Source organism: Apus apus, chromosome 2 (genome assembly GCF_020740795.1).
Source record: "Apus apus isolate bApuApu2 chromosome 2, bApuApu2.pri.cur, whole genome shotgun sequence".
In the NCBI taxonomy this organism is placed as follows: domain Eukaryota; kingdom Metazoa; phylum Chordata; class Aves; order Apodiformes; family Apodidae; genus Apus; species Apus apus.
The window spans coordinates 121763705-121778185 of NC_067283.1; the positions used below are offsets into that span (position 1 = coordinate 121763705).

A 14481-nucleotide genomic window follows, 5' to 3' on the forward strand; every position below is an offset into this window, starting at 1 on the left:
CTTTTCTGCTCCAGTCTGTGCTGGCTTTTCTTGTCCAATCTATTTTCAACCCATCAGTCCATTTGAACCAGTTTTGGCAGGGGAGTGAGGTCCTTACAGAATAATAGAATCATTAAAGTTGGAAAAGATCTCCTAAGATCATTAAGTTCAACTGTCAATTCAACACCACCATGCCAACGAAAGCATATTGCAAAGTGCCATGTCTACACATTTTTTTAACACCTCCAGAGATGGTGACTCCACCACTTCCATGGGCAGCCTGTTCCAGTGCTTGACCACCCTTTGGGTGAATAATATTTTCCCAATATCCAATCTAAACCTCCTCTGGCTCAACTTGAAGCCATTTCCTCTTGTCCTACTGTTGGTTACTTGGGAGAAGAGACCAACACCCATCCTCCTACAACCTCCTTTCAGGTGGTTGTAGAGAGTGATAAGGTCTCCTCTCAGCCTCCTTTTCTCCACACTAAGCAACCCCAGTTCCCTGAGACATTTCTTGTAAGACTTGTGCTCTAGACCCTTCACCAGCTTTGTTGCCCTTCTCTGGACAGACCCCAGCACCCTGAAGTCCTTGTAGTGAGATGACCAAAACTCAACACAGTATTTGAGTGCTCAAAAACACAAAGTTCTGGTTTTCATAAAAATCAGTGCCTGGTTTTGGAATGGACTAGTGACCCATGGAGAACTAGTGTCTCACTGAGGAAAGAGCTACACTGAAGTCAGCAGGCAAGTTTGCAGGCTACACATGCAGAAATGGCTGAGCAAGGTACATGTAGCAGAACCAGTCCCAAGCAACTGCTGGTTCTTGCCTTGGTTTTATGTGAGGGAGCCATGTGTGTTTGGGAAGGGGAGGATGCAGGGGGAAGTAGGACATGTTCAAAGAAGGCTTTTTTATTTCTGCACTTTGAGAAACATTTTGTGGGAACTGTATTCTCTATTTCCCAAAATATGTCTGAGGCAGACAGCTAGCTGATGTCTAGTTATCAGAACAAAAATGTATTTGCTTATTCTCTCCCAGTTTGGGCTCTTCTCACTGTCTCAGCTTGTACTGAGACCATAGAAGAGTTTTAGACTCTGGTTTTGATTTTATTCCTTCCTTCTAGGATGTTGCAGGTTTAGAAAGATACTTTGATATGGGGTCTTTATGTGAAGACCTGGATTTTCTTTCCAGTCACAGATGGAAGAGCTAGCCAGAGAAACCTTCAGCTTTCATCAGTGGTCTCAAAATACACAGGGTAGTGTCCCGATGTATTTCAATTCTCTAAGAAATCAGTTACTCTTTTATAAAGTGGCTATATAGTTTTTGCTAACTGAAAAGTTTACTGAACTTTTTTTTTTTTTTTTTAAAAAAAACCCTCTTTTAATGTATCATGCAAATCTGAACTTCCAACGCAGTCAGGAAAACTGTTTGACCTGGGGATTTTACAGCACCTTGTTTCGATAAACAAAAAAAGCCCTAAACTTCCCTCCCCTCCCCGTATCTCGGAAGAACTTTTCCGTACCTGTTGTAGAACATACTGTTTGTACCTGCTCAGCACATGCACACGCTTAGCTGTGTTTTCTCAGGAGAATATCAGGGCACGTATTTGTAATACTCATCAGTTGCGATATACACTGCCATCCACCTATCGTGGGAAGGTGCGGAAGGGGACGTTGAAATGGCCCTTTTGCTGATGGTAAAACCAAAACAAAAACAACAGCCGATTCCCTGGCCAGCCAGCTTGCTGGAACATTTTTATAATTCTTGTGCTGTGTTGTTAGAGATCTCCAATTAGCCTCACACTGGAGCTCGCAGCTTGTGTGTGAAACAGGCAGCAGCTGGCACGCAATCTTCCCTAAAGTTGTTTCCTTTCCTTTTTCCTGAGATTTAGCGAACCGAGGGGGGAAGGGGTTGGAGTCACATGGATACAAAGCTTTTGATTAATGTCCAAGTCTGTGCTGCTGCGGAGGCTTTCCAACCTCTCAGCTAACAGGGCGAGCTGGGAACCAGTGACCGCTCGTTTCCTCCCGGCTGTGTCCCCTTCCTGACGGGAAAGGAGCACGCACTGGGGTGGCTCCTCGCCTCCGGACCTCGGGCCGCTGCCGGAGCTGGGTGAGAAGGGGCTTGAGGCTGCTGTGCGACTGGGGACCGGCCGGAGTCCGGCCCGACTGCGCAACTTAGCGCGGTCTTTTGTTGTCCTTGCCCGCAGCGCAGTGCCGGGGCACTCAGGCAGCGCTGCCTGCGGCCGGGAAAGGCGCCGGGCTGGGAGCAGCGTTCCTCCTCGCTGCACCATGACAGAGGAAAGCAAAGGGGAAGGCAAGGGGGAAAGCGGGAAGGACTTGGAGAAGCAGCTCCGCTTGCGCGTCTGCGTTCTCAACGAGCTCCTCAAGACCGAGCGGGACTACGTGGGCACGCTGGAGTTCCTGGTGTCGGTGAGCGGAGGGGCGCGGGCCGGGCGGGCTCACCTCGCCCCGGCGCCGGCCCCGCGGGGCTGCCGCTGCTGCGGGGACGGGGCGTCCGGGGCGGGCAGCGGGGCCGGCTCCTGCCGGCTGCGGGGCGCCGGGAGCCGCGCTCCCTAGACGGCTTTCCGCCCCGAGCCGTGCGGGGCGGCCGCGTCTGCTTGAGAGGGAGGGAGAGGAACAGGTTTTGAAATGGCTGGGGAGGGGTCCTGTGTTCCCCGTTCCCCCGGCTCCCCCCGGCCACCTTCCTCGGAGAGGCTACACGGGTGCTCTCACTTCTCCCGGCATGGGAGCTACGGGGATAACGTGTTTGGGTTCAGGTCTGCCGTGCGTGTGAGGGCTTGTGCTCATTACAGGGCGCCGCAGTTCCCCTGCTTGCCATAGTCCTTCGAGCAGAGCAGAGCAGAGCGGGGGGGCGGGATGAGGAGGAGGACAGAGGGAGTGCTGGTGTGCAGCAGCTGCTTGGCATTAAAGCCACATGTGGCATTCACTCCTCTTGTGATGCGGGGTCAGCTGGGGAGGTAGCACGCTCTGGTGAGAGCTGTGTTGCAGCAGTTTTAGCTTCCTTCTACATCTGACCATCACTGTTGATGGGACTGTCTGTGCCAGGTAGTACCCTAAGCAGAAAGGCAGGAGTTTTCACTGGGTCAAAAAACTAAAGTGACAGATTATTACAGAACAGATGTGGGCAGTGTTTCATTTGTGCATGGTCTTGGCAGCATCACTTTAGCACCCTGTAGAGATAAGTATGTCCAAATCAGCTACTTAAGTTTGCAAAAGATTTCACGGTAGCCCCCTCATACTTTTCTCTCATCCCCTGTCCCATTAAAGAGGGGAAATCCTTCAAACTGCAAACTTCCTGCTTTGCTGCCTTGAGATCTGTGAACTTTTTGCTTTATTATCATGAGAGAGGAAACTCTCAACTAGGCTGTGCCAGGGAGAATAAAAGGACAGACACTGGAGTGAAATAAGATCTACAGAGTAGCTTATTTTCTCCATATGTTTATCCTCAGCAGAACCATGAAAAATGGTAAATGGTCCAATGTGTTTTATATTTATAGATAAAAAAAAAGTTTAACATGTATGTTTGAGAAAGTGGCTGTGCGATTGTGTTTTACTTGCTTCCATTTAACAATCATATGTTACCTATTGTAAAAAAAAAAAAAATCCTGAGGGAATGTTCTTCAGTATTACCTTAAGCCCCACATTTGGTATATGCCAGAGTCTTAAATAATTTCAGCAAAATTTAAAGAATTTGTAATATCTTTAATTTTGAATTCTTCAGTTTAAGACATAATAGATACTGTTTTTTACGCTGTTCTGAAGAGAAGACTATACATATTTCCAGTTGCATCAAAATATTGACTTCAATAAGTATTTTTTGTAGTTTGGATCAAGATGATCTAAATAAATCATATGGAGAAAGGGAAGAGGGCTGGAGCTAAGTACCTGGTTCTGTGTCAGGTTTTTTTATATTTGTTAATGGTCGTGAACAGGATTCAAGTAACAGTTCAGAGATGTATATCCTTCACAGGGAAATGTCATGGGTTTTAACTGTAGCTCAGTCTTTGTTTGAGGAAAAAACTGAGCTTTCCTTGGGCCTGCCTGCTAGGACTGCTGTCGTGGTAGATTTATGTGGGCCACTAGACTATGGCCAGCGTGGAGACTGTCACTTTTATATTACATGAGCCATCAAAACTATCATTGTACTTGTTCCTATGGTTACTTCTTGGTCTGGAGGCTAGATCCTCTCACTTAGGTGTCCTAGACCTATGGCTTACCTTCTTGAAACCATTATCAGTCCTAGGACCAGCTCTTCAGAGATACAGACACTATCCCAGCATTGTTTCACTTCATAATGTGTTTTTGGGGCACACAGCCTGGGTTCCTTTTGGATGGAAGTGAACGGAAGGGTTTTTTCGGTAGGAAAATCTGTAGCATCCAATTGCTAATGAGTGTGCAGTTCCTGGGGCTGGACTAGAGCTAGTCTGAAGTGACCCCTTCTGTGGGGTGTAGAGTCCCAGCACTGACTGTTTCTGTCCAAACCCTATCCTGTTTTCCAGGACATCTTGTTAAAATACTGGCAGCCTGAGAGGTTGAAGTTCCAATAAAATTTAAGATTTAGGCTTCCAGGTCACCTCAACAGTGTCAGTGAAGCTCATTGTGGTAGAAACCGTGTTTCCTTTATGACTGAGGAGCTGAAGCCATTTATAATCTTCCTTACAGTTTGTGTGGAGTATTCACTTAGATAAATGAAAAACACCCCCATGGTTTCAGGGTTAGAGCCTAATTCCTCTGCGGGGTTACAGAAATGTAATCTTTTATGATGTGTATAGTTCATATGGAAAAACACATTAGCACTTGTGTAGTAGTGGTGACTAATAGAGCTAACTTTTCACCCATTTGGACTGCAATTTCCATTTTGTGTGTATGCCCTGTAGAGGAGGTAGTTAAGGAACAGAAAAATCCCGTTTTTTTTTTTTCAGTTGATTGTTCTTCCATAAGAAAGGAGCAGTATATGAGTGGGATTTGTGTGGAAGCATAATGCCTGTCATGCCACAGCTAAGTCATTTTCCTGAGCACTTAATGAAATCTTGTGTATTGATAATGTGCATGACACCTTCAGCTGAAACAAAATAATGCAGTCTCAATGGGAAATATGTAGTAGAGAAAGGAGTGGGAATGAAGGGTAAGCCTGATTTATTCTAGTGGTGGGAAGATGAGACCCCTCTTGCTTATGCAGTCATATTGGGGAAATGGGACTTTGCCTGGTACAGCTTGTGGGTGCTCAAGAATGAAGAGATTTGAAGGAGGAAGTGACTTTGCTAGTGTGTGTCAACATGGACAGTGTTTTGCTGGTTTCTCTACACTGGACACATGTCTACTATATGTTAGATGTATTCAGGTTCTTCAGTTTATATTGGAATTAAAGAGCATCTCACGCAGAACAAATTTCTGGTTTGTTATTTAAAGTATTTTTGTTCCCCTACTCCTCTGTGATTCTTCATCCTCCAGTTATCATTGATGCAGCTTGGTTCTTGTATTCTGTCAAAAGTCTACAAGGCTATTAAAAGCAAAGCAGAAGATTTAATATATTCATTATTTTACCACGTAGTTGTAGCCAAGTAGTAATTTCCACATGAGTTAATTCTCGTTTTTGGTTTTATGCTGTGTAAATACAGTATATATTTTTTTTTTAATCTGCACTCATCAGAGATAAAATCTTAGTGGAAAGGTCTGGTTATATTAATATTATTCTTTCGGGTCTCCTGAATCTTCCAGTAATAAACTATAGTAGCACAGTATGTTAAGACATTGGTAATACTGAGCAATAACAATTTGGTCCCATCCGAGTGAGGTATGTAAACACACATGAGGTGGATAAACTTAAGTCCACCAGTAGTCACAGCAATGTTGGAGGGAGGAGGCATGCACAGGAAATTATGAAGAAAAGTCTTTCACTTGTCCTTCAGACATTTCCTTATAACATTTGGAGTGCCATTGCAGTACTAGAGGTTTTGTTCTTTTTATCATTTAGCATTTCTTAAAATAAGTGAATATAGTGATGGAAGAATTTACCTAAGGCACTAAAATGTCTTTGAAAACTGTAGCTATATATGGAGGTTTTTTATGATCTACAGTATAAAGTTTCTGTTCTAAACTCTTGATACTTTATTGGCTAAATGAGCAGTTGGGTGCTCTCTTTGGTGATCATATTATCTTCCTATGGCAAAATACTTATTTCTGAATGAAAGAGAAGCTGTACTTGGAAGGATAGAGGAGAATCTTTTTTTTACCAAAATACGCTTTTGTGAGGGGAGAGAAAGCAACAACTGGTGAACATTTTCTCTGCCTAAAATAGTTACATTTCATCCCACTATGTAACAGTAATTAATATTACCTCGAGTGTTCATGGTGAAGATGCTTTAATAAAATTTTGTGTCTTTATCAATATGTACCTTATCTATTTCATTCTTTAAAGCAAATAGCAAAGCATGTATATTTAATATGCTCTGTGTAAACATAATGAAAATCTCCTGTTTAGCTCTATAAACACACTTAGCTAACTCGAGTAAATATTTGTAAACTTTTCCAAGATTCTCATTGGTCCACAATTTTATGCTGGGGAATATATTTGACTTTTTAATGAATGTTTAAAAAAATATTTTAAAGTAATGTTTTCATGTGAGGTTTCATATTTTATAAATCAGGGTACTCATCTGAGCCGTCAATGTAGCAGTAGTAAAGAGACCACTAAAACTGTGGGTAGAAGTTGCTGAGGAATTAAAAAGTATTTAATAGTAAACACTTGCCAGAAAGTGGCTGCCTTAGTCTGTCGCCTTGTAACCTGGTGTAAGGCTTAGTTTTTATGATTGTGCTTTATAGTGACTGTTTGGCCAGTAAAGTCAGACCAGGCCATGAAGAACTTTAGGATACAGGTACAGTGCAGGGAAATAGTCTAGATACAGTGGTAGGTAAATATATATATATATATATATGATTGTATGTATGTTACAGATTTTTGGGAAGGAAATTTCATTTTGGAATAGAAATTGGAAATGCAATAGATCTGCTACACTTGATACTTCGGGGGTTATCCATGGAAGTAGAATTTATTTTTCTATGAAAGGGATTGTTTTTCTGGTGCAGTTTTGTGTTCTGACAAATTTGACATTGATGGAAATAGAAGCAGATGTTGGCACTTGTGTAAGCCTTCCAAAATCCTGTGGCCTCAGCTAGGGTGACTAGTTAGATCCTGAAGCAGCTGGGGGACAAGAAAAAAAAAAAAGCTGGTTTATTATGTGGACTTTGTAGTATGGATTTCAGAGTCTCTTTTTTTGAATATATATGCATTTCTGCCAGTTAACTCTCAAATCTTGTTTTAATGCCATTGTATTCTGAACTATCTCCTCTCTTTTTTCTGCTTTCACTAAAGTGAAAAAAGGGTCGATTTTCTTTAAATGTGTGCCCAGTTAAAGAAGCTGAATCCTTGCTTTTCACCAGGCATAAAGAGATTTTGTTTATAAGGTTTATTGCCCAGCCTTCTCAGTGGCTGTGTGGCTCCTCAGGATCTGTATTTCCCTGCTACACTGAGCCTTTCTTTTCTCTTGGCTCAACAGGTATTTCTCTGATGGTTGAGCAGACTAATTAGTTGGACAAGTGATTAATAGTAATTGAGACTCCAGGCAAACTTGAGTCAAATTCAGTGTTAACCCTGAGGTTAGAGGATTTGTGTCCTGGATTGGAACTCTTGAAGTAGTTATGCTAGATGATGCAATTAAATATTGGGCCTTTCACAAAAGAACCACTTTTAAATGAACTTTTCTGGTTGTAGTTTGATACAATAACGTATGTATATTGTTTTTGTGTGTATCTGTATATATCATAGATTAATAAAATGTCTTAAGTGGGAAGGGTCTCATAAGGATCATCAAGTCCAGGTTATACGTATAGCTCAATTACAGTAATGATTAGTGACTTCATAAAGGTTTGCATAATTGCATTTTTTTATTTTATAAAAGAGATTTAAATGAATGGAAGGGAAGGGGTTTAGCTGGCTGCATTTTTTGATAAGGTTATGTGATTTCCTTTCTCTTCAGGAAAAGAAAAACAACATTCTATGGCTCCTTCATTATAAAAAGTCGAAAGGAAGTGCAAACACAATTACCATACAAAGTCAATATCTTTTCCATTCACTTCCAGTTTCTGCTGTTTTGAACTTGCTTAACTGTTGCAAAAAGCCTGAATGTGGTGTTCTATTCCTATTTAACTTTGCTTGGCTATATGAATAGCTCCAACTGTGGTCTTTATCAGAGTGAGGGTAACTGCTTAAAAGCTGTTTATTTCTTGGTAACCCCCTGCCCCAAGGTTGACTGTTTGTTTTATAGAGTGGATTAGCAAGAAAGGTTAGTTGCATCTCTACTAGCTGAGCCCAGAGTTCATGCAAGGTATGACAGTGGCAAAAAGCAGAGGTTTTTCAGAAGAATTTTCAAGCACATACCTTTTTTGGAAGTGTAGAGAATTATACTGCAGTAGTTACATTCTAGATAATACATATATACTCTCGAGAGATGTTTCATATTTTTCAATGGATTTCCTCATATTGATGTCAGATGTACTTAGACTATATTTTGAAAAGCTGCTCTTCAAGGAAAAAGGTTTGTTTAGCTGTTTAGTGAAAAGTTTAAAATACTGAGAGATCTTTGTTTCACAGCATTTAGGAAACTTCTGTGTTCATAAGACTTAATGTAGACTAAGATGTATCACGCTGCAGACCATGATATATACTTATATATATACTCACCATCTACTTAGGGGTGTTGTACAACTTCTTGATTTATCTATATGTATAAATATAATTATATTTGTAGTATTCCTTTGCTCTGCCTTATAGCTCAGTCGTGACTCTCCTGCAGCATATATTTCACTAGTTGGTTGTAATGTGAGCTGATAATTTAGAAGAGACTATTTGGAGGGAACTGTTAATCAATATATCTGGAGTTAAGTTACTCCATGCAGCCTAACACTGTTGAATAGTATGCTGTTTGCAGTGATTTCAAATATTTATGGAGCCATATTTTTCAGCTTTCTTCAGTAGTATTTTTGTCACAATTTTAAAACAGCAAGTGCTTTGAAACTATGCATTCCAAGGTTGATTTGTATTTTTTTGGTAGAGTTAGTGTGAAGAACAATTTTATCAAAGCAGAGGAATTAAAAGTTAGTAACAGTATTACACTATAGTAAGTTCTTCATGTTGGAAACCAAAAGGAACTAACTGTATTTTGGCCAAAATAAACAAATCCAAAGTGGCCGTAGTTGACCTAAGATACTGGTGGGGGCAACTTGCCAGTTGGTAGAATGCTATAACCATGTGTCTGTATGCTAAGTGTATGTCCGTGTTTGGAGGGGACTTGGGCTACCCATGAATGAAGTATAGACTTGAACTATGGCAGGTATGATATAGTTGCCATCACAGAAATGTGGTGGGAAGACTCACACAACTGGGGTGCTGTGATTGATGGCTACCAGCTTTTCAGAAGGGATAGGCAAGGAAGGAGAGGTGGTGGGGTGGCCCTCTATGTTAGCGATAGATTTGCCTAGAACTTAAAGTTGTGAATGACAGTGTTGAGTGTTTACGGGTAAGAACCAAGGGGAATGTCAGTAAGGCAGATATCATAGTGGGAGTTTGTTATAGACCCTCTAGCTATGATGTAGAGGCTGATGAAATAATCTATAAGCAGCTGGCAGAAGTCTTGTGATTGCTGTTCTCAAGGGAGACTTCAGCTTCCCAGTCTCTTGGAAATATAACACAGCAGAGAGGGAACAGTCCCAGACATTCCTGGGGTGTGTGGAAGACAACTTCCTGACACAGCTGGTGAGGGAGTCAACTAGGGAAAGTGCCCTGCTGGATCTGCTGCTTGTTAACAGAGAAGGTCTTGTGGGGGGTGTAAAGGTTGGAGGTTGTCTTGGGCAGAGTGATCACAAAATGATGAAGTTCTCAATTCGTGGAGAAGAAAGGGGGGGAGCCAGAAGAACTGCCACCTAGAACTTCCAGAGGGCAGACTTTAGCCTGTTTCAGAGCATGGTTGAGAGTGTCCCTTGGAAGACAGTCCTGGAGGGCGAAGGAGCCCAGGAAGGCTGGTCATACTTCAAGGAGAAACTCTTAAAGGCACAAGAGCAGGCCATCCCCAGGACCCAAAAGACAAGCTGATGGGGAAGACGACCAGCCTGGCTGAAGAGAGAGCTTTGGCTGGATGTTGGGAATGAAAGGAAAGTTCACAGCCTTTGGAAAAGGGGGTTGGCAATTTATGAGGAATACCAAGATGTATGACTATGCAGGGTGAAAATTAGAAGGGCCAAGGCTCAAGCAGAACTCAACTTGGCCACTGCGGTTAAAGACAACAAGAAGAGGTTTTTTTGGTATATCAATAGAAAAAGGAAGACTAGGGGAAATGTAGGCCTGCTGATGCACGAGGTGAGAGCCCTAGTGGTGGAAGACACAGAGGTCTTCTTTGCTTTGGTCTTCACTGCTAAAGCTGTCCCTCATGAATACCAGACCCTGGAAGCAAGAGGAAAGGTCTGGAGAGAGGAAGACTTTCCCTCAGTAGAGGCCAAAATGGACATCCATAAGTCCATGGGCCCTGATGGGGTACAACCATGAGTGCTGAGAGAACTGGCAGATGTTATGGCTGGGCTGCTCTCCATCATCTTTGAAAGGTCATGGAGAATAGGAGAATTGCCTGAGGGCTGGAGGAAGGCCAGTATCACTCCAGTTTAGAACCTAGGGGACTACAGGCTGGTTAGTCTTACCTCTGTCCCTGGGAAGGTGATGGAGTGACTCATTCTGGATGTCATCTCTAAACACATTGAAGAACAGGAAGTTATTTGGAGTGGTCAACATGGACCAGTTCAAGAGAGATGGCAAACTACTAGAGAAAGTCCAGCAGAAGATGACAGGGGGATTGATGCATCTCCTTTATGAAGAAAGGCTGAGGGAGCTGAGTCTCTTTAGCTTGGAGAAAAGGAGACTGAGAGGTGACCTCATCCATGTTTACAAATACATAAAGGGTGAGTGTCAGGACGATGGAGCCAAGTTTTTTTCAGTGGTGACCAGTGATAGGACAAGGGGCAATGGATGCAAACTGGAGCATAGGAGGTTCCATGTGAGTATCAGGAAGAACTTCTTTACTGTGAGAGTGACAGAGCACTGGAACAGGCTGCCCAGAGAGGTTGTGGAGTCTCCTTCTCTGAAGACATTCAAAACCCACCTGGACACATTCCTGTGTGATGTGCTCTAGGTGACCCTGCTCTGGCAGGGGGGTTGGACTAGATGATCTTTCGAGGTCCCTTCCAACCCCTAGGATTCTGTGATTCTGTGATCTAAAGGATGGGTGCAAGGACGATGGAGCCAGACTCTTTTTCAGTAGTTCCCAGTGACAGGATAAGGGTCAACAGGCACAAGCTGGAACACAGGAAGTTCTGTTTAAATATGAGGACAAATTTCTTTACTAGAGGGTGACAAAGCACTGGAACAGGCTGTCCAGGGAGATTGTGGAGTCTCCTTCTCTGGAGATACTCAAGACCTGCCTATATGCAGTCCTGAGTGATGTGCTCTAGGGGATCCTGCTTTAGCAGAGGAGTTGGACTGGGTGATCTCTAGAGGTCCCTCCCAAATCTGACAATTCCGTGAAGATAATAATTCAGATGAGTAATTATAATAATTTAGATCCTACCTCTTTATATGAGTGTCTTGAATAATTTTGTATACTTAGCTACTCATGCATATTCTTTTTCAGGAATTTTGTTTAATTATTTTTGCTTTGACTCTAAATTTCATGCATGTTGGTTTCGTTTTCTGTTTTAGACTGAGCAGGATTGTTCCTGTCTTTGGTGAATAGGCTGTGTGCATTCATGTGAGACTTGAGAGCACTTAGGGACAGGCTACTCAGGAAGAATCAAAAGAGATGCAAGAATGGAGATAGTAAAGCCAAAGCTCAGCTGGCACTGAAGTTACAGATGGGAAGGGCACCAGAAGGGACTTCTGTAAGTGCTTTGGTAGCAAGAGGAAGACTAAGGAAAACGTGTGCCCACGGCTCAGTTGAGTGGGGAAACCTTCTGAAAAAGGCACTTAGTGAAGGCACAGAAAAAAAACTCCATGCTTTTTCTTATGGTGTTTTTACTGATAAGGGTTTCCCTTAGGCTTCTCAAAGTCTACTTCAAGATTTTGTGAGAACGTGTCATTGCCTGCAGCAGCAGAAGGCACAGTTAAAGTACTTATGGCAATTGGATGTATACAAGTCTGAGACCAGATGTGATGCCTCTGAGGAGGCTGGCTGATATCAATGTGAGGCCTATCTGTTGTCTTTGAATGGTCGTGAGATTATAGGAAATTCCTTGTGACTGGGGAAACACAAATGTCAAATCAAGCTTCAGGAAGGTCCAGGAAGAGCATCTGGGAAAGTGTGAGCTTGTCAGCCTCTCCTCAGTATTTGGGGAGGTGATGCAGTGAATAGTCTTCAAAACCATTTCCATGCAGCTGATGGAAAAGAAAGTGTTTGGAAGCAGCCTCAAGGGAGTAACCAAGGGTGAATCATGCCTATCAACCTTACTGCTTTGTATGAGGAGATGACTGGCTCAGTGAACTTGGTGCGAGCTATGAATATTGTTTACCTTGATGTAATGAAAGCCTTTGGCATTGTCTCACATAGTATCCATCCATCCATCCATCCATCCATCCTTCCATCCAGATCTCATCAATTTGGACCGGATAGATAGACAATAAAGTGGGTGGGAAGCTGGTGGGACTGTCAGACTCAAGGGACAATTGACAACAGCACAAAGTACAAGTGATAGCCAGTTATAAGCAATGTTCTTCAAGAACCAGTACTGAACAATGCTGTCTTCAGTAGTGTCCTGGATGGTGGGATCGGAAGGTGCCCTTTCGGTAGTAAGAGGGATCTCAACAGGCTGCAGTACTGGTACTACTGACAGGAACCTCATGAAGTGCAATTAAGGCAAACACAAAGCCCTACACCTGCAGTGGACTAACTCTGTGCACCAATACAAGCTGAGGACTAGGAAGCGACTCTACAGTAAGAGAACTGGGAATTCTTGTGGACCAGAATTAGAATGTGAGACAGCTGTGCACCCCTGCAGTGCAGCAGCACAGCAAAGGTGTTGCCAGTAGGTCAAGGGAAGTGATTTTATTCCTCTCTATAGTTGAGACCTTTGTGACTTAAATTTTGGGCTCCTTAGTTGAAGAAATAAATTTGCCTACTGGAGCAAGTCTAGGGGAGGGCAACAAGGTGACAAGGGGCCTGGAACATATTATTTACAAAGAGAGACCGGCAGATCAAGATTTCTTTGATCTTAAAAAGGGAAGGCTCAGTGGAATAGCCTGATGGGTGGCTGTGGAGAAGATGAAGCCATACTTCTCTCAGTTGTGCACAGTGGAAGAAGGAGAGACAATGGAACATAGGAAATTCTAACTTTGTGCGAGGGGGGAAAATATTTATTGACCATGAGGATGGTTGAAAACTAGAATAGGTTGCCCAGAGGCTGTACAATATCTATATTCTGTTCGAAGCTCAACTAGGCAAGACTGGGCAGCCTGTTTGAGTTGACACTGCTTTGTTCAAGCAATTGGGCTAGATGACCTCTGCAGGTCCCTTCCAACCTATAAAACTCTTCACTTTTGCAATTTATTAATGTGATGGGGGAAGAAAGAGACTGTCTTGAAGTTTCAACTCTTCAGGAGAACAAATTTTTTGAGTTTTGCTCCTTTGCTTTGTCTCCTCTGTCTTCTGAATTTGCAATGCAAGTGGCCAGGCTGTACTGTTCAGCAAAGAAATACTCAAAATCAAAAAGGAAACTCAGATACACAGATTTTTTTTTTTTTCCCAGTGTATTATATTTGTTCAGGAAACAGATAACCTGGTGCTTCTGTAATATTTTCTATTCAGAGATCAGTGCACTACTGTCATTAATAAATCAAATCTGAGTAGCTCTACAAATAGGAAACTTAGAGACTGATCTTTATTTTTGGGCCCCAGTGGACAGTTCTCACAGAGCCAGAAATATAATCCGATCTCTTGATTCAGTACTTTGACAGCAACGCAGTCCTTTCCCTTTATATATAATTGATGCAAGAAGAATGGATGTCTCCTTAAAATGTCTGAGTAGCTGTAAGGATTATTTTTCAAAGCAAGCTTCATTTTGTGCAAGCTTTATTGCTCCTGTGATTCTCTCACAGACTGTTCACAGCTGGTTACCTAGCTGTAGGGACGAGAACTTAGGTATTAGGGGTTGACACTTCCGGTCCCGTGAGGCAGCCTGATTCTCCTTGGTGCTTTTGGCATCCTGGCTGCCAGGTCATCTAACATAACTCATGAGCTTTCTCTACTTTTCTAGTTAAGGCTGAAGAGCATTTTGGTGTAGAGGAATGGGCAGAAGAAGCAGCTAGAATCTAAGAGTGGTACAGAGAACAGTGAATATGATGTAGTAGAGTGGCTTTCTTTATTTTAATGTCATTTGTGTGATGCAGGC

The 14481-nt window shown here is 42.7% G+C and overlaps 1 protein-coding gene across 3 annotated transcripts in view; it reads left to right on the top strand.

Annotated features, from left to right (window-relative positions):
• Positions 1 to 1950: 1950 nt before the first annotated feature.
• PREX2 (phosphatidylinositol-3,4,5-trisphosphate dependent Rac exchange factor 2) overlaps positions 1951 to 14481 on the top strand; it is a 187660-nt gene continuing 175129 nt past the window's right edge. For 2 of the 3 annotated variants that reach the window (XR_007888532.1, XM_051609828.1), the window contains exon 1: positions 1951 to 2409. Coding sequence is in view for 2 of the 3 variants with exons in the window: in XM_051609828.1 (XP_051465788.1) it covers positions 2269 to 2409 (141 nt within the window). In the remaining variant the exon portion in view is untranslated. The remainder of the gene's footprint in view (positions 2410 to 14481) is intronic. The other variant, XM_051609827.1, reaches the window with a different exon arrangement.